Consider the following 25,147-nt stretch of genomic DNA (forward strand, 5'->3'; position numbering starts at 1 on the left):
CTCTGAATGGGAACTTAGACCCGCTTCCCAAATAGCAGCGACGCCGGTAAGCGGTGTGCGGTCACGTTTAAGACCATTTAATATGAATGCAAGGTCAGGCTATCGCACTAAATACTGCCAATGCCTCCTGACGCACAGGTCAGAGTTACGGCCCTAAATCACAGCCAGGTGTTGCTGGAATAACACTGTGGAGGTAGCAGGCGTTTTCAGTTCTCGAAAAGCCCCATAAAGAAGATAAAAATCTTTATTATCTCATCAGAGAAAATAAATTCGTACAAAGTGTTTTAAAGGTAGTGATATGTGACCATGAAGGCAGAGATTATTTGAGGCCACACATAAAAGTTAAACAGGGTTTATCACTATTCAGTTACTTTTGAGCATTTACTGCTTCAAAATATTCAAAGCATCTGAGGGCATTTCCTGAATCCCCACCCCCAAGATCTTATGAAACAAAAGTGGCTTCTTTATTAACTTCCAGTTACAAAACAGCAGTTCCTTTCTACTACAGCACAGCGTACTGGGCATTGATATCGCCACTGACATCTCCCAACAGTTTTAAGACCCGTATGTATATGTAATTTCAGAGAGGAAGGGAGAGAGAGATACATCAATGATGAGAGAGAATCATTGACTGGCTGCCTCCGGCACGCCCCACACTGGGACCCGCAACCTCAACATGTGCCCTGATGGGGAATCGAACCATGACCTCCCGGTTCATAGGTCAACCCTCAACCACCGAGCCACGCCGGCCGGGCACGTATGTCTTCTCCTCCCAGTTCTGCACGCACCCCTAGAGGACTTTTCAAAGACAAAACGGTGGCAGGAGCACAAAGCCTTGTTTACTAAACACAACATCAAGTACCTCTGGATCTAATGTGACCTGATTGGCCTAAAATGAAACGTGTGTAAATCACATTGGCTACTGAAGGTGCCTGTCAGCAAGGGGAGTGAATTGGCAACAAACGCCACAGAATTCGGAGCTTCCTGGACAGCCAGTCCGTCAATGGCCATCTATGGAGCCATCTCATTCTGACCCCCAGGGTGGCAGGTGCAGAGAGGAAAGACTATGGAAACAGAAGGCAGGGTCTTTCCCAGGAGCTCTGCTACTGGGGAGGGAATATTCATGTACAACGTTAAATTGTCAACAAAAGCGGGACCTGGGGCCTTCTACAAGATCCTGAAAAATCCCTCTACCTCCGTCCGCATTACCACTTGGTTATTATTACTTACACACAAGTAAATGATCAAGTAAAATATTGTTCTGTTGGGCGTTACGTGTGCTGATCATCCGTCGGATCAGCTGCCCTGGGCACAGGTGAGGTGCTATGTACACTGCCTGATTAAGTCTTTAGTAAATGGGCCACTTTAAACAGAGGTCAACTATTTCTACTCTATTCATTTCCGTACTTGCTTTGGAACCTGAATAAAGAGCTGCTAGGTTAAAGATCTAGGTGAGTGAAAATTCTACCACAGCTCTCCCTCACTGCCTGCCACGGAAGAGAGCTGGGACCATGGCCGGAACATCGCATTTAGCCCAACGGTTTTGATGATTAAATTGAGAGTCTGGCTCCTCCAGAGAAACCCTTTCCTTTCAGAAGCCCCTGAACACTTCTGGGGAAGCAGCTGAGGCTGGCGGCTGGCCTCTACGGCCGAGAGCACCAAGGTAACACTGTGGGTGAGTCGTCTGTAAACCCTGCCCTGACCAGGGCTCGTCCGTTTACTCTGCTGAGCCCATGCACCTTAGCTAAGGATTCCTCCCGTAGCTGAGAATTTTCCCGCATCCACACGCAAAGGCCCTGAAATGAGGCTCATCTGTTAGGTGAACAGTTGACAGTATATATTACTATGAATAGGTCTTTTATATAAAAAATTGTTTTTGTAAAAATCCTCTGTCGCACACCCAGCCCACGCTGTGATCCAGCCGGAAGATCTTTAAGTTTGAGGCATCAGGTTAAAAAGAAATTGGGCCCCGATGCCACCATTTGAAGGCTAAATGCAGTTTTTGGAGAGGTTACTTTAAACAAGGGATACCTGCATTCTGAACTAATTTAAGCATCTCTCTTCCCAGAAGCTGCCAAGCATGGGAGCGCTTGCGGAATTCAGTTCTTCACCCGAGTCAGTGCAGGCGAATTCCTGCAAGGGAATAACGCCGCTCACTGACCCGCATCCTCTGAAGGCATTCCTTCTGCTTACTGAGCCTGCACTCCGCGAGAGGGAACTACTCACAGAGATAAGAGAAAGACCGCTGTCCCCTGCAGGTTCACCAGCACGGCCAGGCTCCTCCAGGAGCGGATGAAGTACCCCAGCAGGGCGCACTGGGCGATGCCGACTGCGAAGAAGAGGCCGCCGATCGACCCTGGTTCAGGGAAGAGAGACCTGTGAGTGGGGAGGCTCCGTCTGCAGACCATTCCCAACCCGAGACACCGAGCCAGCTCCTTCCTCGTGAGATGTCAGCGGGAAAGAGAAACCTACACAAATATCGAGCCTCAGACGATAAACTGGAAGGGAGGCCAGCAACCGAGTGAAAAGGGGGGAAGGACAGGTGAAAAATACACACCCCACGCGGTCCAGGCGGATTTGAAGGCTGTGCCTGTTGGACTGGCCGAGGCACGCGCCTGATCCGTGGCCGAGGCTTGGAAACATTGTTTGCTATATGACCGGGAGGTGGTTAGGTCATGAGATTAGTGCAATACTGCGACTTCATTTCGTCACAGACGCTGCCCCTGGGGTCCTTATCTTAAATCACAACCTACCTCCCAATTCTCCCTTTTGCCCTCCCCAACTTAATTTATCACCATCAGATATGACACTTCATATTTATTTTCTTGTCTATCTCTCCCAAGTAGAATATAAGCGCCATGAAGCATGGATTATTGTCAGCACACTAATAGGGAAAAAAACCAACCACGGGATTATTAAGAAAACCGTATTTTTTAAAATAAATGCTGAGTTGGGTATTAAACCCACTGGCTTGTCCAATATACTTGCAAAGTCTATTCCTCTGTCACGCTTTCCATACCTGCTATCGCTGACAGTACCAGAAGTAGCTACTATTTATATAATAGCCACGATTTATTGAGCAGTAAGCCTTTTGCATATACTGCCCTAGAACGCAGGGACCATCATTAGCCGTCTATGGAGTGAGGACAGAGCTCAGATGGTCAGGTGCTGCGGGTGGCAGAGCCGGGACCCAGACCTGGTCAGTCTGACTGGTGAGACTGCATTGCCTACGTTCCTCTCTCCTATTGCCCTTCTAAGGAAAGGTGAGCTTCTGTGGGCATCTCAAAGCAATGGGCTTTGTTGAACCTGTTACAAAAAATCTCTACAAAAATCCTGTAAAACAAATGTTTTATTCTGTTCGTAGATTATCAAGCTGTAACTAAAAATAACGACATGTATACTGTGGGCCCTGGTGAGCAAAGGGGAGCCAAAGGGAGAGCGATGCTCAGTGTTCAGAACATGTGGCCCGATAAGCAGGGGAATGGGCGAGTGTGATTTCCCTGGAAACGCAAGATAATCGATAGCTATTACAGGTTCATTACGGCGCATCTGAGAGCACCTGGTTCCCAAGAATGAGGCCTCTGTCACTCGGATCGGTTCCGAGTGCCAACATCCACTGACAACAGTGTCGGCAGACAGAGGTGGCCACAGGATGAGACCTTTTCTTCACTGTACTTATGATTTCTGAAATGACCTCAAATCTATTCTGCCCCTCCTGATGAAAACATAAGCTCCAGCCCTAGCTGGTTTAGCTCAGTGGATAGAGCGCCAGCCTGTGGATTGAAGGGTCCCAGGTTCAATTCCGGTCAAGGGCATGTACCTTGGTTGCAGACTTGACCCCTGGCCCTGGTCAGGGCGCATGAGGGTTCACCGATCAACGTGTCCCTCTCACATCGATGTTTCTCTCTCTCTGTCTCTCCCTCTCCCTTCTACTCTCTCTAAAATCAATGGAAAAATATCCTTGGAGGAGGATTAACAACAACAAAAAGGATGTTTTAGGTTTATGCTTACACTTTCTTGTAACTACTTTACTTAGCATTTTGGACATACTGCAAACAGTATTTTGTAATCAAGCGTAATTTTCCAATAATTTTTTTACTGTGAACAATGAGGCCACTTCCAATCCATCCCCTGCTGCTGAGCACTCAGGTTTTCCCCACCCTCTTGCCGTTCAACAGCCTATCTGCAGCCGCAGCGGCGTGCACGACTGCTGGAGAGAAACCAGCTGCGACCTGAGGGCCAAGGACAGAACCCTGGGGACGGCCCGGATCTCAAAAGAGCTCCAGGTGCCCTGGGTGCGGGTCAGTGGGCGGGCTTTCCGGGAACTCTCTCACACTCGTTCTAATTCTACTGCTCTAATTCTACCGTGAATTTGGCAACGCTCTGGTTCCACTGTTGCAACGGAACAGGAATAATCGGAATGGTCTGGCAGCGAGGGGGCAGTGAATGCCCTTCAGGGAAACCGACCCTTTCCCAACAATCTGGGGGCATTCTGTGAGGGTGGGCCGAGCGCGCCCGCCGCCTGTGAGGCAGACTTTCTACCGTGGAATTCAAGTGACTCCTTCACGGTCAGGACTGCAAATCCAACGGTTGGACAGAGCACTTCCAGTCCAAGTGCATCCTTAGACTCCAGGGTTACACTGGTTCCCTGCAGAGTTTTCGGAAGCCGCTCACCACCTCCCCATCTGCGCGGACCCAGCAGTACCTGCGAGCGCCCAGTAGGCGGCGCCCACACATTCGTTCAGCAGGACAAAGGCCACCAGGGACATCCCTCCATTCATCAGGCCCACCAGGAAGCGGGTCACCACGAAGAACTCGTATGAGGGCGAAAACCCATTCGCAATAGCAAATAAGATGTCAAGCGCAAGACCTAGAGAGAGAGGAACAGCATTCAGTGACCCACCAGCGAAACAGCACCTGGTGGGAGGAAACAATCCTATTCGTTAGTTTGCAAACGTAAATCTGTGCACGCTGAAATTTTCTGACGGTTTGTTTTAAAAAAGGTTTCTCTTATAAACCATAAACAAAAACTGAGATTTTCTTTCTTTGTCACAGGTTGATTTCTGTCTATCAAAAATGCTGGTAATTTTTTTTATATTCTGTTTCAGCCCTAGTTGGTTTGGCTCAGTGGCTAGAGCGTTGGCCTGTGGACTGAAGGGTCCCAGGTTCGATTCCAGTCAAGGGCATATGCCCAGGTTACAGGCTTGATCCCCAGTAGCGGGTGTGCAGGAGGCAGCCAATCAGTGATTCTCTATGATTCTCTCTCATCGTTCATGTTTCCATCTCTCTCTCCCTCTCTCTCTTCCTCTCTGAAATATATATATATGTATGTATATGTATGTGTATATAGATAGCTAGATAGCTAGATAAAGCTAACCCTAGCTCATACTCAGCTTGTCAAGAGAGCTATGCTGAGTCCTGTAGAGCCCATTCAAAATGAATCAACAACACAAGATAGAAGGAAATGGGCCTAGAAGACTGTCTCAATCGTTGCTCTCTTTAGGAACGGCATAAATTAGAATTTGGGGGTGGCAGAAAGCACCACCATCTCTGAAAAGCTTCCAACGCAAATATCTGGCCTTTGCCATCTCTGCTGGCCACTTGAAAACCTCGGCCGGAATCCACGCTGGCTGCCGCTCGGCCTCTTGCCAGTGTAATGAAAAACAGTTCCTCGCCCACATGGCCATTCCCAGAACCTCGGGGAAACGTGTCCTCATTCGGTTCGCGAACACTCCGGTGGGTTACCTGTGAGGTAGACCTTCTTCCTCCCGAAGCGATCGGAGAGCTGCCCGAAAGAGATCACGCCCACAAACACGCCGCCGAAGAAGAAGGAGCTGGCCGCGCTGACCTTGTACGACCTGTTGGCGATCAGAAACCACTGCAGGAAGGAAGAACAAGAGAGACAGTTAGGTCACCGAAAAGATGGGTGGACTGAGTCAGCTACGAAAAAAACAAACGTACAACGAAGCTTGTACACCCGAACTTCTCTACTGCGTTAGCCACGGTGAGCCACCTTGTGAGTGCCACAGCCACTGCCTGCTTGTCAGTATATCGAGGCTGCGGGGCTCGAACACAGCAGCTTCCCCGCGCCCGGCTGCAGGACCCCGGGCGCTCAGCACCGCTGGGGAGCTGGGGGCTGTTCTGGGAAATATTCGGAAGAATCCTGATAACAATTCCAACGCCACTCCGTTCCCCCACTGTCCTGAATTACCCCCCAAAATATTCCCAGTTTGGGGCAGGAAAAATCTCACTTCGGGAGAAAATCGGGGGCTCAGAGGCCTCCTGTGATTAGGAAGAACTCGGACAGGGTGTTTCAGGAACAATTTCATGGCGATTAACGAACTTGCTTCATCTCGGTGCAGTTGTCACTCAGAATTACCACTTTCTGGGTGAAGTGTGCAGTCTAGAACAGTCAGAAGCACAGGCGTAGGGAAGCAAGACATTTAAAAAATTAGCCCCTCAAGCAATTATTGCGGCCAATTTTTCAATAGTTTTACTATTCTGTCTTTTGACCCCAGGGTATGACTTGGGAAAATACATTAATCTCAAGATAATAATCAGTCAATTTCGGTTGTTACATCTACCATGATATTGAAGACTCCAGCCTGACTCTTTTTGGTTGCAAACATTAATTAAGCACGATAATTGCATGTCTCCGTGATATTTGGTCCTTTCTCAATGAGTCAGAGCTCGGGGAGTAATGTGAATACGGCAGACAGCAATTTGCTACATCAATTCACCCCAATGGCTATTAGCTCGTTTTAAAATAGTCAAGACTCCTAAATTAGAGGGTTTGGGGTTTTTTTGCATTAATACCAAGTTAATCATATCTACATAACCTTTTATTCACCCTCCCCCAAACCCTCCATGAATAACTCCTGCAAGGCCTGACCTGAATGTAATCAGGGGCAGGTGAGAGTTTTAAATAAGCTGACAAACAAAATAGAACCAGAGGCAGGGATCCATGAAACAGACTGACAGATGTCAGAGAGGAGGGAGTGGGGGATTGGATGAAAGAAGGTGAAGACAGCAGCCAAAGAACATACATGCACAGCCCAGCCCACGGACACAGATGACAGTGTGGTGAGGGCCAGGGGAGGGCGGAGGGTGGGGGCTGGGTAGAAGTGGGCAAAGGAGGGGAGGGATGAAGAATATCCGTAATAGTGTCAACAATAAAAAATAAAATAAATAAATAATAAATATAAAATGAGTACTCTTAACGCCATCTCAAACTATAGAGTTCTGCAGGCTCTATCTGGATAATTACTTTTAAAAGTGCCTACAAGACTTTATACTTGCTTTTTTAACTCTAATTTTATAGCAAATAAGTTCAGGAAGCAGCATAGATTATCTATGTGCCACAGACTGTGCATTAAGGATATTTACCAACGTAATGACAAGTTGGGTACCAGCTTCCATAGGGCCGCTCTGGGGATTTTGAGCAACTGAAGCACCAGAGAGGTCATCAGAATGGAGTGAGCGCTAAGAAAGCGGGCCGGGGGCTGGGTTTGGGATTGCACTGCAGTAAAGGTGAACTGGACGGAGCAGCTCTGTGGCCACGGCCTGGCCCTGCTGGCCCTGCTGCTAGGGATCACCGTTCTCGCTACTCTTCCCTCTGCCACCGTTTCTCTGCCAGCTCCGGCATTTCTGGTGACGGCAGCAGGAAACTCGGGAGCCACCCATCCCACCTCTTGGAACCACTCCGGGACTTGCAAGGCCACCCAATTAGGGCTCCGGCGTCCAAGGCAGAGATAGAAAGTGTGGACACACGTGTCACTCACACACTGGGAGTGGGGATGCGCATGGAAGGGGGGGGCACCTCACCTGTACATGGAAATAAAATAAATGACTTGGGGGGAACATGAGATTCTGCACTGAAACACAAAGCAGACGAGCTCTCCTTGGATCTGCCTGAATACACTCCGAGTGGAGACATGGGCAGCAGCTGCTGGGGTCTGAACACCCAGGCGGCCCCTGAGCAGCACAGAGTCAGCGGTCATTTTATTTCACTCTCCTTTGTTATTTTTTGCTATTGCAGGAAACCTGTATGTTTATTTGGGCTTGACAAATTTTTTTCCTAAGTTGTACTTTTACTGTTTTTTTCTTTCATTACAGGATAGCTGGCATAAAATATTATGTTAGTCCAGGTGGACAACACAGTGATCCGACGTTTATACGCCTCACGACGTGATCATCACCGTAAGTCTAGTGAGCGCCTCTCCCTGCACGGTTACTGCGGAATTACTGACTGCATTCCCTACGCTGCACATGGCATCCCCGTGACTACTTCAGAACGGGAAGCTGGTACCTCTTAAGTCCCTTCCCCTCTTGACCCATCCTCCCAGCCCCCGCCTCTCTGGTAACCATCAGTCTGTTCTCTGTATCTGTGAGTCTGTTTCTGTTTTGTTTGTCCGTTTGTTTTGTTCTTTGCATTCCAAGTGTAAGTGAAATCACACGGTATCTGTCTTTGTCTGACTTATTTCACTTAGCATAATACTCTTTAGGTCCATCTATGTTGCCACAAATGGCAAGATTTCATTATTTTTATGGCTAAGCAGTATTCCTTTGCGTGTATATGTGTGTGTGTATGAACAACTCTACACATATAAATTTGACAACTTAGATGAAATGGACAATTCCTTGACAAGCCCAACTGCTATAACTCACAATACAAAACAGAGCATTTAAATAGCCCTATAGTTATTAAGAGAATTGAATTCATAATTTTAAAACTCCACAAGAAGAAATCTACAGGCCAAAATTATTTCAATGAAGAATTCTACCAAATGTTTAAAAAACTGACACCAATTGTACACAGTCTCTTCCAGAAAATAGAAACCCTTCTTAATGCATTTTATGAAGCTAGTATTACCCTGATACAAAAACCAGACAAAGATAGTACAAGAAAACTATAGGCCAATATCCATCATGAATATAGAAGCCAAAATCCTTAGCAAAATATTAACAAATAGAATTCAGCAATATATGAAAATAATCATATGCCATCCAGAGATACAAGGCTGGTTTTATATTTGAAAATTAATTAGTATAATCCACCATGTTAGAAGTTAAGGATGAAAAATCACACGATCATTCTAATTAATGCAGAAAATGGTGAATTGATGTATAGGACAGAATTAAATACACAATGATAAAAACTAAAAAAAAAAAAAAATTGAATGGGGGGAGGGACTTCTAGGATGGCAGTGAGCAAATGGATAGCTGTGGGAAGCAGGCAAAGGACACGATATTTTAGCATTTTAACAACCAGTACGGGTGCTTTCCAGCTGAGCAGGAGCCGGCCCGTCTCATCCCAGGGTTTCTCTCCACCAAGCTGTCCAGCCTCAGCGTATTTCCCTCTGGCTGGCTCAGGAGGTACTGTCCTTATAAGAACCACCTTAGCCAGCAAAGCCCCACTTGAACGTAAGGCTTCCTGCCCACACGAGGTGGCACGTTTGTACTTGAGGTTGTACAGTCAAGGTGCCCCCCAAGGCCTACACACGGGACTGGACTTCAGCATGAACCATGGACGCTGCCGATGGTCATTCCATTTCTCGCTACTTTGTTAATCTCCGTGTCTGTAATAAAGAAACATGGACGTTTTCCTTCACCTTTCCAAAGGGCACTAGCATGGAAGTGCAGCTCTTTTGGGGTTGATAGCTTACTAACTTGGTAAGACTCGTGCTTCTCCCGTTTGTAGAAGGAAGGAAAAAGAAAATGCTTTCATAGAACATCCTCCTTTAACCCTCAAATTCACTAGACAGTTCGCTGCAGATGTGGCTGAAATTTAAATCAACAAGACAAAACAGCGGTTCCGTTTGGACAAGGAGACGCCTTGGCTTAGCGATCCCCGTGGCCGGGTTCTGTCCCGCGGCTCCCGCCCCGGGCTCACCTCGGAGGCGATGGAGGTGAAGCTGCCGCTGAAGTGCACGTGCTTGCGCACCTCGCTGCCGTTGGCCTTCAGGAGCCAGTCCCCCAGCGCCAGGTCCTCACCAGCCCACTGGCTGCCGTGGCTCTGGTTCGGCAGGAGCTCGGCCAGGTCCCAGCGGTAGGAGGGCGTGGCCCCCACGAGCGCGATGAGGATGGCCTCCGTGGCCACGTAGAGCTGGGGAGGCAAACACACAAAACCATCGATGCGGGGAACGCCCTCCATAAGCTCACAGAGCTGGAGACGTCTGTTTCCGGCTTTTGTGGGTTTACGAGGCACAGAAACGAGACACAGGAGAAACGAAGGAGAAAGGCGTTCAGAGGGAGCTTCGAGACGGGCTACTGACCAGCCATCAGCAGCCCCACTTGTCAAGCACCCGCCGCTTTTCCACGGGTTTCCGCCTGCACGCTGAGGACGCTGCACCTCGCTGGCTCACACCGTGGGAGGAGGGGAAACACCACCTGCTGATCTAAAGACTAACGTGCCCACTCTCCCCCTCTGCACTGTAGCCTCAGTTCAGACAGCAGTCACCAGCGGCCAGGAGTCTCCTGGCCTTGAATTCACGATCTAAACATGAGGACTTTTTGCGGCATAGTTCAATGTCTCCGAAAACAGCATACACACACACACACACACACACACACCCCACAAGCAAGAGTGCTTTGTTAAAGCAGGTAAGCATGATATGTACCTGACTAAGTTATATTTTAAAATATAGTATAAAAACTTACAATACAATTTAAAGAAGTTCAAAATTCCAGGGATAGTCCTTTATAACCTTCGACTGGACTTAACCACTGTTTAACCTGCACATAGTTGTCTACCCTCCACCACCCTTCCCAAGGTTTCCGCTGCCCATCCCATGCACACGTGTGCGCACACACGCACCCCAACTGAGCACACAGGGCCATGGCTTCATGCCGCCAGGAGGATCGGTGACGCGCACTCTTCTATGCCGTGCAGCCTCCATACAACGGCGCCAGCCTGTCTTCTCGGACACGGGGGGCCATGCTGGGTTTTGCTACAGGTCCGGGAGTCAGGCGGCAGGCAGCCCTGACACTGTGTGATAGGGGCCGCGTGAGGAACAGGTGAAAGGTGATGCGTAAACTGCGTAGAGATCACTGTTAGGTCCTCTGCCCCAGAGCCACCTACACGGGTCATGCGGTCATCGGAAGTCAAACGTGTAGCCCTCATCTGGTCACGGGGATGCTCCACCTGCACGTGGAATGCAGGGGTGGTTTTCCCTTCCTCCACTGTGATGGTGTCGCAGAGCTCACCACCCCCCGCCCCCAGTACAAATCCTCCCTCACTCTTCTCTGCTGTTTCTCTACGCCGACCAGGCACACGCATGCCCACGTATTCCTGTCTAATGAATCGCACCCATCAGCAGATGGGCCTTCGAGGCACAATGAGAAACCACCATCCATTCTCCTTCGGAGTGGGACTAACAACACCTCAAATAAATCATTATCTTCTCAAGTGCTACCTCCAGGGAAGGCGAGCAGGAGCCACAGATGGCTGGGGCTCTTTCCCTCCCCGTGTAATTATACCGAGAAAAGTGACTAAAACGCACTAGGGGACTGAAATGTTAAAAGTTTCAAAAAGTGGAGGTTTTAAAAGTAACTTTATACTTAATGGCATTACAAGCTTTCCTAATACTCAGGAAACCAAAACTGTCTCCCATAATGATCTCATTACAATATCTCGTCTATGAAGTCATGGTGAGTAGGATGTTTACGTTGTGGCAGGAACGATTAGCGACACAGCGATTAGTGACTCATTCAAGGTTACTGACAACACTAATAGCAAAACCAAACATTGGGGCCAGAGCTTTTCTCCGAGAATAAAAGAAACAGAAAAAAACCAAAGGCGATTTATTCTTGACATTATTGTCAGTCTTCCGGGCACTTGGTCCTGTTATCGAAGTGACTCAACCAAGAGCATTATATGGGTGAGACCGTATCACGAAGGCAAGACCAAATGCCCCTTACCCAGAACAAAGTGAGTATCCCACAAATATTTTGGGGTGACTTACTAATACTACGTAGCTTTGGAATTTAAAAGAATTTAGCCCTGGCTGGTGTGGCCCAGCTGGTGGAGTGTCATCGATTCCGGGTCAGGGCATACCCCCAGGTTGCAGGTACAGTCCCTTTCGAGGTGCATATGGGAGGCAACCAACTGATGTTTCTTTCTCATATCGATGTTTCACTCTCCCTCTCCCTTCCTCTCTCTCTCTCTCAAATCAATAAAAACATATTTTAATAAAATAATTTAGTCCTTGTGTCCTGAATAACTGGTTTCTCTTAAGTCTTGTGTCCTCCGGACTCTCATCCCTCCCCCAGACCAGTCTCCCTGAGACACCCATGAACTCTTCTGGTCAAAACGTATTAATGGACGAATAACAAAAGGCCCAGCATTCCAGATCCACCACGTGGCCCAGCTGCTGCCTCGCCCACGCCCAGGCTTTCCGCCGGCCTATTCAATTCTCCCTGCGCGGTGGGTGGCAAAGAACGTGGAATCTGTAAACCTGAGTCTGGAGCTCGGCTCTAGTAAACTTTCAGCAAATCGAAAGCTCAGTAAACTTCATGGATTCTTCTAGAAAGAATGGACACATAGTAGTACACCTTTATCTAACTCATTCAGACCCAGCCAATCTATTCTGAGGGTCAAGCGTGATGCGATGCTTCTTCAGCCGCAGTCCACGGAGCAGCGCCACACAAACGGCGCGTATCAGCGTCTCCCAAACGCTAACGTGCAGTGTGATCCCCGAGGCCGGGGAGGGACCTGAGACTCTGCATTTCTAACAAGCTCTCCCGGGGTCCAGGCTGCAGGTTTGGGCCACACCATGTGTAGCAAGAGTACAGGTTATTCCCTCTTCCACTCTTTTTCCAACCGCATGCTTTTCCACCTGAAATGACCTACCCATTTCTCCCTAAACCCAAGCCTCAAAGTTCAGCTCAAGCTCAGCCAGCCCTCTGAGTCAATGAATCACTCTAGACTACGCTGATGTTTCCTTTCTTCATTCCCAAACATGCAATGCCTGCACGGTTTCCTGGGGGAATATTATTTCGTATCATTATTTAACAGTGTCGAAACATAATGACAGGTGAGGGTAAAAACACGAATTTTGCAGTAAACGGGTGTTTAGGAGCTTTACACCTAGTAGCCTCTATTTCACTCCTAAAGTTGGAACACAGAACATCCGGGGAGAATGAGAGGAGTGGTGCGAAGAGAAATTTGGGCTTGAGAAGAGTGGTAAACATTCAACTGGGAGAAGTGAAGGCCGGAGCCAAAGAATGACCCCAAAGCATGGGCTGTGTGGGTTTGAGAACTGTGAAAAGAGGCGACCACCAACCTGTATTTGCAACATAAGAGGACTGAATAAGCAAATGACAGGACAGCCAGACACTGGAACACTATGCTACAGCCATTAAAAAGACATATTTGCTCATTTAGGAGCTCAGCAAGGCATTCACAATATTGTTGAGATGAACAAAATCAGGATAAAATATACATTTTGCAAAAAAAAAGATAAATGTACACAGTTGTGTAATAAAAATGTCTGGCAGGTCATACATCAAAAGGTGAGCCTGTTTTAGTTTGCAGCGGTAGTGTTCTGGTCATTTTTGCACCCCCCCCCATTTTTTCCCTTTTTCCTATAGTCTACGCTATCTGTTGAGTAGCATATGGCCCCCACGAATGCAGATGTTAGCTTCTGTTTGAGGGTTAGGTCAAGGAAGCCAGAGAGAAGATTCCTGACCTGTGTGTGTCTTTGATCGATGGCTCTTTCTTGGAAGGCAGCGTCTAACTGTGGTGAAGAAGCAAGCTGGTATTCTGAAAACCGCAAGCTCAACACTGACACAATGCCCACTGCTGGGCACTGGGCACCTTTAAGAAATTGAGCTTGCAAACAAATGAATTAAACTTTTATGATCCAGCCACTCCCAAGACGCGGTGAGGACAAGGGGTCGTCTGTGAAGTTCACTCGGCCACCTTGCAGCCGACTGTCACAGCATTGGAGCCTAGTGCTTCTTCTGCCACAGTCACACTTCCTGTCGTCGTATTTTTCGTGACTTTCTGGGGCTGCCTTGGGAGATAATACTTTCTCTGTCAGGCACATGTCAAGCAGCTGTGGGTGGCCCTGGTTGACACGCTTGTAGAGGTGCTGTAGAGGTGTTGGGCGAGTTGCTTTCCAAGACACATCCAGTTCTTGAAATGCTCCAGGCTCAAGGGAGCTCCCTACACCTCCAGAGGCCTCCGGTACCTCCATCCACCCCCACTCCCCACCCCCATGGAAATCTGAGTGTCTCATACATTCGCAGCTTCACCCGCTTTAGGCCAGGGGGCAGTGTCTGTGTACAGACAACAGCTTCCTGAAGACATACTAAGAGCAAGGGCAGCGAGGTGTCTTTGACCTATGGTGCCCCACTCAACCTAAACTAATGAAAGGCACGCCCAGCACACGATCCCCAGATTATAGTCCAAGCTCCGAGCCACTGCCTAGGGGCAGACAGAACTAAATTAGCGGGTAGCGGCCGCATAAAACTTGCTCAGACTAGCAGAGAACCCTGGTACATGGTCACATGTTGCAGTCATTGTAGCGAAACTTACTGAAGCTTCTCATCATGGCTGAGCCCCTGGTGGTGGTGAGAACCTCCTGGGCATGAGCGCTGGTCTCCATGACTGCAATACATAAAGGCCTTCGCTTATGTGTATGGCACGAACTTCGTCACCTGCTCCTGGTTGCCAGGTTGGAACCATCGGCTATCCACCTCAGTGACGCCTCATCAAAAGGCTGTCTGCCTGTGAATTTCTGGGGAGAGCGGGGCATGGCCACAAATGCAAGCAGGTGGGCGATACTACTTGTGACAGCATTCTCTACGAAGTTTAATAAAGCACCCTGAGCGCAGCTCGCTCTGCCTCACCCTCCCAAGTGTTAAATGACCACAGTTCACAGCCATCACTGGCTAAAGGGATATCAATCAAAGAGGGGCCCCTTCTCATACAGAGAACTGCAGCATTCTCTCCTAGGGATGCAGACCTTTGCTTTACCATCTTTTAATTTTAAAAAAATAACACAAAACAAAATGAACAACATACGGATCATGAAACCAGAGCCACAATTAACACTGTATCACACTTGCTTCAGGTTTTTAAAACGTAATATTAGGGATAGAGAGGAAATCTCCTCGCACCACTCCCCTCCCCTGCCCTTCCTGGGGCCACTCCCTCCCCCTCCTTCCCAAGAGATAGCCAATCTCATGAACTGGGCGTGGCTCTTCTACTCCAAGTTCTCATATTTCCATGTTGTTCATACACATTCACACACCAAATAGTCCTGTCCCACCTGTTTTTAAAATCTATAATGAGTATGTGTCACATTTAGGGTTTGTTGTGGGTTTTTTTGGTAATTTAACTTGGTGTTTTAGAGATTCATCCACGTATCTGTATACAGATCTGGTTCGTTCATTTTAACTGTTATGTTCTAACAAATTTATACCACACTTTAATCATCCAGTCCCTTTTTGAGATTAATTTAGGGGGCTTCTAATTTTTATTATTGCAAACCATGCTGCATAAGCATCTGCTACCAATCTCCTTATGCACCTGTTTAAGAGATAGTACAGTGGGGCCTTGAATTACGAGTGTCCCGACTAACGAGTTTTTTGAGATACCAGCTCTCAGCCGATTTTTTGCATTGAGTTGATAGAGTAATTTGAGTTAACGGGCTCCTTAACGAGCTCGGTCTCGGAACGAATTAAACTCGTAAGTCAAGGCCCCACTGTACAGGGCGTATACCTAGGAGTCCCACACTGGGTTTGGATTTTATTAGCAGGACCAAATCGTTCTCTAAATGGCAGTAGTTTCTACTGCTCGTTTTCATCACACTTGTACTGTGAGACTATTCAATGTTTGCTAATCTAATAAGTGTGAAATGATATTTCATAGTCATTTTAATATGCCTGCCCCATATGACCGCTGAAGGTAAACATCTTTAAATGACTGTTACAGTTTTATCTTCTGCAAAATACCTGTTCAGTCCTTCCACTTTCTAAAACACCGTGAAAAGGCACTTCCTGCGTGGAGGGTGTGAATGGACTGGGAGTGCTGGGGTTATTAACAGCTGACATAAGAATAATGCATTCGGGAACACGAGAACCACACCTCAAGCGGAGGCTCGCCGCAGCGTCACAATTTTGCTGGTGAAACGAATGCTTGTTACAGGTTACATGTTCCTGTTGGTTAAGGGATGTTTTAAATCCTGTGCAAATTATACTACAACCTATGATTCATGATCGTGAGGAAAAGGGAGGCGCTAGAGTCTCTGGCTTAAAACAAAGAAGTAGCATCCATTTTCATTTACGTCTAAAGAGATCAAAAAACAAAGAATTGTACTCCAGCCTTCCTCCTCCAGACAGCCTGGCAAACACACACACAAATAGTGGTGATGACATCAACTCTGAGTCACCATCAGAAAACAGAAACAGTAATAAACAGAATTATTCATATTTCAATACCACAAATAACCCCAGGGAGGGCATGTATATTTGGGGGGTAAGAATTTTTCTAACTGTAAAATTGTAAAGCCTACTGCTTGTTCTTAAGACAATTGAACTGGCAACGTTTTGGTGCATGGAATGAAACTTACTCACCCAACTGAGCCACACCCTCACCCGTCATGCCTGGGCTGTGGGCTCGATCCCCAGTAGGGGGTGTGCAGGAGGCAGCCAGTTGATGTTCCTCTCTCACATCAATGTTTCTCTCTCTCCTTTCCTCTCTCTCTAAAAAAATTTTTTAAAGACTTTAAAACCACATATCACTATCACAGGGCATTTGCATCTTATCACATGCAAGGGAAATCTATAAAGTCTACACATATTCTTTATGTATCTGAAAGCCGGCCACTATGGAGATGCCACAGATCGTGTGTGTCTGCAGGAGTGTGAAGGACTGTCCCCCAGCCAAAGGTAACTGCGTACTGAGGTCACTTCTTGAGGAGCTAGATGACCATATCAGTACCAAGAACACAGTTAACCAAAAGACCTTTAGAGCAGGCTTTGTAAAGGGGTTTTGTCCTCTTATTTGAACTTGGATGTGTCTGAAGTACAGGGAGTTCAAACCATTTAAGAAACAATTACAGTCCCAGAAGGAATCACACACCACAGGACCCGTGCAGTTTGCGTCTCTGCCCCCCCCCCAACCCCCACCCCCGGTTCTGTGTTTCTCAGCTGTGGCTGGTCGTCACCAAATCTCAGGTGCAGAGACGGCTTCTGCTGCCACAGAGCTCCCTCCCTCTGGCATGGTCCCATCCGCCATGTGCAGGGCTCTCTGGCACCCCCCCCCCCCTCCGGCCAGTGCTGATAGCAGTTGCTCTGTACCTTCCTTGGGCAACAGCAGACAAGTGCTTTGGTTTTAAAACTAGACATCAACCTCCTTCCTTGTAACTCTGAAAAGGTCTCCTGGCTTTTCCCTCTGTTGGAGGAAGCAACCCCCTCCAGAATGATGACAGCCTCGAGCCACGACTGTGTACGGCACACCCAGCACTGGCACCTGCAGGCCAAACCTCTCCAACAACAGACATGATGGAGAGGTCTTTGCGGACCTCCACACCCATATCCAGGAAAACTTGGGGCGATCCTAGGACCACTTGCTCACTATCTTAAAGGGGCGGTTGGGTCCTCATCCACGTGTGACAGCTGTGAAGAGCTAACTCCCCTTTGCCTGTCCTGGGGCCTCTCCTCCATTGACACTGGCTCAGCTAAAGGCACCTCCCAGCCCACACCTACAAAATAAACAGTCACTTCGTTCCCAACACTCAAGACCTGGTTTTTCTACGGCAAATACTGACCACCTGTTGGGCCTAGAGATCAATGAACAGTCACGGTCAGGTGCTTAGACCTCCTTGGTATAAAGGAAAACCCCTATTCTGTAAAACTGCTGTTTGGAATTCTCTGCTATTCTTTGGACGGCCTCTATCTAATTCTGAAAAAGTAACTTTGCTTTCTAGCCTGCTTGAATAATGGGGGAGATAAACTCAGCTGTCTGACCTTGTAGGCCAGAGACTAGATACACCCAATGCCATGCCAGGTGCATTTTTTAGTTGATAGAACTGTGTCGTTGCCAAGGCCACCGCCAGCAAGCGCACAAAGGGCTGGCTCTTCCATAAAAAGGGAAGTTCTGCTTGTAGCTTTGCTTAGAATTTGGATTCATTTCCCTGAGCCTGCCGCGGAGAATAAAGTGTAACTCCAAACTCTCAGAGCGCTGTTTTGGTTCTTGTCCGGTTTTTCTGTAACATTGGTACCAAACTCTAACCGACTGAGTCAACCGTAAAGAAAAGTGAGGGGAACTTAACGGGTCCTGAGCCCTGAGCAGTGGCCTTTTTAGTGCCGCACTCCACTCAATACAAACGTATCCCAGGTTGCTGGGGACCTGGCCGGGCAGGTGAGAAGCTAATGGCACCAAAGGCGGAGTGCAGGGATGGGGAAGCGGGAGGCGGGATTTCTCGGCCAGGGATTATGTTCCTGCGATTCTTGGTTAGAACGGGAGAATAATTTTCTCAAGGAGAAAGTATAACATATGAAATCAGGCATCATGGTGACTATTCTATTCTCTCGGTTTTAAACACACTTTTGTAATTTAGCACAAACACTTTTTTTTCCTCGTAGGAAAAGTACACTTAAAGCTAAAACAAACTTAACAAAATACTGCATATTTATCAACTGAGAACTTGCTTTGCTAGAGAAAGAACTGACGTCATCTGTCAGTCCATTTGAACAGCTCTCCTAGCTGGTGATGAAATCAACTGAACTTTCAAACATTTCAAAGGAAAACAGAACCAGTAAGTCCACCCTTACCTCTCCCCACCCCATCTTCCGATTGAGCAGTTGCCTTATGCAAGGTTTAAGCAACTGATGAACTGTACTTCTCTCAGAATCTCTAGCATTACATATTAACTGTAATTATTTACCTGTCTGCCGGCCTCACCCCACCCCACTAGAATACAAGCTTCACAGGACGGGGGCTTTGATTTGTCCACCATTGTAGCCCCTGCTAAGCACACAGTAGGCACTCACATATGTGTTGAATGAAGAAGTAGAATGGTTGACTCATAGTAAATACTAATAAAAGGATTTGTGAATAAAATGCCTTTAAGAATATTGGGAGAGGTAAATGATGTCAAACGGACCCTTTAAGCTGGCAAAGGAGTAACTCTTGCCTGGAAAAGTGTACTTGCAGTGACCTTGAGCACGGGGAACCCAGGCTTTTAGTTGGGATGTGCAAGTGTTTCTGGGAATTCTGTACAGTGAAGAAGTGGTTCCATTTTATAATCACACACTGAGATGACACTATACGACTTAGTCTCAACCGACACTGGCCTCTAGGTAGAATGGCCCAGAAGAACTTAAAAAAAACAACAAAAACCTATGCATTGACAACCTCAGGAACAGGAAGCCCCTGGAATCCAGCGAAAGGCAGCATGCAGATGCCCAGAGCAGAAGGAGGTCGCTCCGGCGCGGAGCTGACCTGACCCCGGCGGCCAGGGCGCTCAGCTGTCTCCACTCCCAGGTGACAGCCCGCAGGTTAGAGCAACAATTCGCTTTCGCATTCACAGTGGCTCACAGGCAACAACAGCATTTTCATGCCTTAGTAGCAGGCTGGTCTGATGAAGTAGCCCCACCCCTACCTCCCAACTCTCCACCCCCCCTGCCCCACCCTCCCCACACAAACACACTCGAGGGGAGGGCTGGGTGGGCCTGGGGAACCGCCAAAGTTGCAGGGTCTGGGGCGTCAGGCCGGCGGCGACCTTGGCCTGCTGGGGGAGCCAGCCCCGCCCCGGCGCGGGGTGACGCCCGGAGGCTCCCCGCGCCTGGGGAGGGGGTCCGCAGAGCCTCCGCGTCCGGGCCCGGCGTTGGGGGGGAGAGGGGGCCGCCCCGGGCCGGGGACAAGGGGCACAGTCGGGGCGGCGGGGACTCACCTGCAGCAGCACGGCCAGCAGGAAGCACAAGTACATCTGGTAGATGCCCATCTCCCCCACCACCTGGAAGGCCTGCTCCACCTCCATGGCGGGCCGCGCCCCCCCTCCCAGCACCCGCACCCGCACCCGCACCGGCTGGGACTCGCGGGCGCCGCTGGGGAGCGCGCGGGGCGGGGCGGCGCGGAACCCCGGGACGGGGCGCGGGGCGTGCGATGGGCGGGAAGCCGGGTACCCGGCCGGCCCGGCGCTTCCTGTTACGGGTTGTATCCGAGACAGAAACAGAAACAGCTGGTGCCAGCGGCTCGGGGAGGAAGAGGAAGTGGCTCCCGGAGCGGCATCCTCTCTGGAGAAACCGGGAGCCGGGAACCGCAGCCGGGGCCACCCCCGGCCCCCGCTTGGGGGCGCGGAGGCGGGAGGAAGGCTGGCGACCTGGTGGCGGCTCGGCAGTATTTGTCCTTTTGTGTGAAGCAGTTTAATGTGAGGAGGGGGGAGGGGGCGTTCTAGATCCTTCGCGGAAGAGGGCTGTTCGGCGTTTCTTCCCCGTCCTACCGGCCTTGCACCACTGATAGCTTCGCTTATGCAAACGTGCCTTATGCAGACGTGCCCGAGGTGCAGAGGGAGCGCGGGGAGGAAGGATTCACCTGCGGGACAGCGGCTCTGGCTGCCCAGGTGTGTGGGTGGGAGGGAAGGTGAAGAAGATGAGGCAGGGCCGCCGGCCGGCCCCTCATTCCCCCACCTCCTAAGGCTGGTTTTGACAGCTGCAGAGTGTTCCAGCGTCCAGGCCATGGCCCCCAATACAATATTGGGAGGAGGGGGCGACCCGCTAATGTTCTAGCCTCGATTTTACATCCTTTCTGCCTGCTGACCCGGTCTGGATTTGGCTGTAGGATTATGGTAGTTTAGTAAAACGAGTTGGAAGTGTTTGGTAAAACTCTCCTTGAAACCATCTGGACTCCTCTTGCTTTTCAGAGTGAGCCTCTTTATGACAGAGATAGGTAGGTAGCTAGGTAGATATCGCATAGCTTTGGGGCTTTGTGCTCTTAAATTACTTTATTATTTTTTTTCTAGAAACGTTTGTTCATCTTTTTCTCTTAGGATTTTTAAAAATCATGCTCTATTTGTGTTTATGACCCATTTTTCCAATCTTAATATTGTTCATTTTTATTGTTCTGTTCTTATCAGTCTTACCAGGTATTATTTTTTAAAGAACCAGTTTTGTGATTTTCCTATCTATTTTTTTTATTTTCTATTTTATGGATTCTATCAATTCTTTTCTTTTTCTCCTTCTTTTGTTACTCTGTCATTTTCTTCCTAGTTATATGACTTGAAGGCTTAGCTTACTTGCTTTCAATTTTCTTCTTTTAAGAATAATTATTCTTAAGGCTATATGCATTTCTTTCTGGGTACTACTTTTCTGTGTCTCTCAGTTTTATTGTGTAGTACTTCCATGTCTTTAGTTTTTTGGTTGTTTTTTTTTCTTTTAGAGAGAGAAGAAGGGAGAGGGAGAGAGAGAGAAACATTGATCAGTTGCCTCCCAACTAGCCCTGAGGAGGGATCAAACCCACAACCTAGGTATGCGCCCTGACGGGGAATTGAACCTGAAGTCTTGGTGTACAACACTCCAACCAACTGAGCCACCCAGCCAGGGCATTACTCCTACACTTTTAACATCCACATAACTATACACTGTTTCAATGTTCGCAGTCATCTAACATAGCTATTCTCTTTTCAAACTCATAAGAACTTACACAAGATCCAGGAGTGCTTTACCTGAGAAAACTTAGGGGGACATGAAAATGCCGTTCTGGAAAACTTGGATAGGTGGCTCAAGAAGTGATTGTTGTAGTGTGAAAACACCGGTGGAAGCGATTTGTGTGAAGTGTTTTAATAAAAAATGTCTATTGTTAAGAAAAATTATCGGGCACTTGGAAGAGGCCTGTATGTCCTTCAATGCAGTAAGGAAGCCGGGATTATTTAATTCTGTAGGGAATTTCCCTGTGTTTGACTTTGCTATTTGCTATGAGTTAGAGCCCAGGTACTGTGCAGTTATGTGTAAATTTGTAGATTTTTGTTCGGTAGAGATATAAATGATTATACTGAGTAGAAAAGATCATCTATTATTTCATTGCCCAGTAAAACATTAACTCGTTTTGTATCTGATCTAGCAATCTTATTTTAACATTCTGGGTTTTTGTTTTTTGTTTGTCCTTGAAATAACCAGTTCCTCAAATGATCTTAGAATCAGCTTTACCATCCTACTAATGCTTTCATTAATTAAAATAAAATCTCTGACATGTGTTCATTCTTTATTGGTTAGAGGCACATTTTTAACTTTTGAAACTTTTTCTTTGACATCGTGATGTGTAGGAGAGAAAAAAATTAGAAGTTAATATAGGACCTACAGATAAATTAATAAATTAAGTAAACATTGGATTATTTCATCTTACCCTAAAAGTGTACATATTTTAAGTGGGCCCAAGCATAAAGGAGTTGGTTATTGCGAGAGCAGAAAGTACAACCCGGATGGTGTCGGGATGAGGTCTGATGGTTGCTAGAGGCTAGGTGTGCAGTGCTGAGGAGTTTGAACTTTTTCCTACAGGAGATGGGAACCACTGATGTGCCATAAGCTGGAGGAGTGTGATTTTTAAAGATGATTTGACCACAGTAGGAAATACATACAGCACCAGTTGCAATACTGTTGTAAAGGCCCAGGCAGGCCTCAGACCCAGTGAGGGCGTGAGGGCTTAGACCAGAACAGTGATACTGGGGATGGAGAAATAAAGTCAAATTTAAGGTAAAAATTGATAGTGATTGCATTTTGCAGAGGCAAAAGAGTAATGAAGAATGACTCCTAGGTTTCTGGCTTCAATAACTGGGAAAATGGAAGTACTTTTAACTGAGACAGGGAACATAGAAAGTGGGATAAGTTGGTGGTGATAGGTTGGAGGGCCTATGTCTGGAATAATGGGACTGAGAGGTATTCCTCTTTTATTTAAAAAAAATTTTTTTGAGGAGTTGCTTTATTTTTATTTTTTAAATATATTTTTATTGATTTCAGAGAGGAAGGGAGAGGGAGAGCGAGAGAGAAACATCAATGATGAGGGAGAATCACCTATCGGCTGCCTCCTGCACGCCCCCTACTGGGGATCCAGCCCACAACCCGGGCATGTGCCCTTGACTGGAACAGAACCCGGGACCCTTCAGTCCGCAGTCTGATCCTCTATCCACTGAGACAAACTGGCAGGGCGAAGTGTTGCTTTTTTAAATGGTCACTACCCCTTTAAGATCCTGCCCTTTCCTCTTAACCCACCCAGGCCCAGCTGGATTTCCGTGCCCCAATTTACTGTCATTGCCAGAGCTTCTGAGCATGCGCTGAAGGCAGAGCTGGACTAACCAGTGCTCTCCTGGGGCTCAAGGTATTGCATCTGTGGCTCTCGGCAAAGAGCTCCATTTTGAGAGCACAGTTTCCCCATCTAAGCATTCTTTTCTCATTTTTTCTCAAGTCTTTTCGACCATAATTTTACAGTACCTGTCTCTTTCTTTTATAACTCAAGAGTAATGAACATCTGGGGTTTTTTAAATAGTAAAAAAATTATAAGACAATGTTTAGAATAGGGTATCTATCCAATACACAGCTTGGGGGCTATGAGAGGAAAACAGGTTAGCTGAACTTAGTGAACTACATAAAGCTTTGAAGCAATTATACTCAATCATTATAGTTTTATCATAAAACCTGCACACCTAACCACTGTGTCCTGTCTTTTGCTTCACAGCTAAAGTGGTGTCCCAGAAGTCAACTGAAACTTGCTGTGCGAGATAACAGACTTCATGTATGTTAAGCGTTGTATCAGATCCTTTGGGAATCAGTGTTGTACACCAGCCTAAATGTACCTGGAGTTATTGTCTTTTTAAGAAATCTGAAGAATGTTGTTCCTTCTGCAGGAACCTTCATGCTGAGATGACCCTAGATTGTTAGTATGTCACAGTAAGATGCCTTAATGAAGGTAGTCAGAGTGCAGATAACTGCCAACCTTAAATTGATATAAACACAGCAAATACAAGGGAATAATCAGATCACAAGGAAGTCAGATTCTGTGGGTAGATTTCTGGGAGGAAGGAGCAAGAAGACAAAGGGTGAAGAAGCAAAAAGAAAATGGACTTAGCAGTGAGATGGACATGTCTCCACCATCTTGCCGCTCAAACTAACAACAATCATTCAAAAGCCATCCCTAAATCGGTGAAATATATATATATATATTAAAACAGATCAAAGTTTAATGTGGAGAAATAGGCCATTTCTATGTCTCAAACCTTAGCAATAAAACGAAAGAGTAGGAATAGAGGTAGGTCTAAAATTCAGGAGTTACAGTAGAGAGATATGAAATATGGGGGAAATTATGTTTGAGTTTAGATACTAGAGTGTTTTGTTTGCTAAGAGTCCAAATTTACATGTTTTTCAAGAGGCACTGAGCTTAGATAATAGGACATTCATTTAATTCAACAAATTCATTACTGAGTGCCCAACTTTAATGAAAATGTCAGTGTTGTTGTTGTTGCTGTTATTGCTGGTGTTTCTTACATGGGAGAGTTGTACAACTATGTAATACAGGCCAAAATGGTGAATTTACTATACTCAGGGATCAATACATTGAGGCTGTGATTTGATGGGGTGGATGAAAATGTGCCCTATAGAAGGAGAAATGCCTCAATGCTCCCTATAATTAAAATCTGGATGCTTCTGGAACAGTCTGAACCTCTTTAGTTGGTTAAAGTATTGCACAAAGAGGATGGTAACCTGGGTATCAAGAGTCGTAGCTCCAAATGGACTGTATAAATTAAAACCAGCAATCCACACTGCTTTCAGAAAATAGGAAGCCAAAGTCGATTTCAGAGAATCAAGTCTGCTACACTTGACCTACTCAGTCTCAGAAAGAGGGGTTGCCAATCCTAAACCATTCTGAAACTCCTAAGTATTACAATTCATTCAACAAAGGCTTGCTGAGCAGTTAGCTCTACTGGGCATTGTTTTACAACATTAAACTGGCAAGGCCTCTACCAGTCTCTGGCGGTGCTTACATTCCAGACAAGACTTTCTTCTTGGCCATAATACTGGATGGGATGGGTGGGGCGAGAGCCAGGAGAAGGAGGAGGAGTTGTTGGCTATGTAAATTACACACTTGCTGCTCTGTTATCTGATTATGAAATCAACCCCAAGTCAACACATAACAGCCTGAACCAAGTGG

General features: G+C 47.2%; 1 protein-coding gene and 1 long non-coding RNA gene across 8 annotated transcripts in view; one reads left to right on the top strand and one right to left on the bottom strand.

Moving 5' to 3' along the window:
• Positions 1–20,136, bottom strand: part of SLC22A15 (solute carrier family 22 member 15) — a 41,115-nt gene extending 20,979 nt beyond the window's left edge. For 4 of the 7 annotated variants that reach the window (XM_059673317.1, XM_059673318.1, XM_059673323.1 and 1 more), the window contains exons 1-5: positions 19,905–20,136; positions 9,893–10,105; positions 5,746–5,878; positions 4,706–4,870; positions 2,227–2,356 (exon numbers count right to left, since the gene is read on the bottom strand). In XM_059673317.1, coding sequence (XP_059529300.1) covers positions 2,227–2,356; positions 4,706–4,870; positions 5,746–5,878; positions 9,893–10,105; positions 19,905–19,991 — 728 coding nt within the window. In that variant the 5' untranslated portion in view covers positions 19,992–20,136. The remainder of the gene's footprint in view (positions 1–2,226; positions 2,357–4,705; positions 4,871–5,745; positions 5,879–9,892; positions 10,106–19,904) is intronic. The other 3 variants (XM_059673316.1, XM_059673321.1, XM_059673320.1) reach the window with 3 other exon arrangements.
• A 1-nt stretch (position 20,137) lies between these two features.
• LOC132220345 (uncharacterized) lies at positions 20,138–24,156 on the top strand. Its single transcript, XR_009449765.1, has 2 exons — positions 20,138–20,381; positions 23,678–24,156. It is a non-coding gene; the product is annotated as an uncharacterized LOC132220345 (long non-coding RNA).
• The last annotated feature ends 991 nt before the right edge of the window (positions 24,157–25,147 follow it).

The sequence above is a fragment of the Myotis daubentonii genome, chromosome 18, assembly GCF_963259705.1.
Source record: "Myotis daubentonii chromosome 18, mMyoDau2.1, whole genome shotgun sequence".
Taxonomy (NCBI): Eukaryota; Metazoa; Chordata; class Mammalia; order Chiroptera; family Vespertilionidae; genus Myotis; species Myotis daubentonii.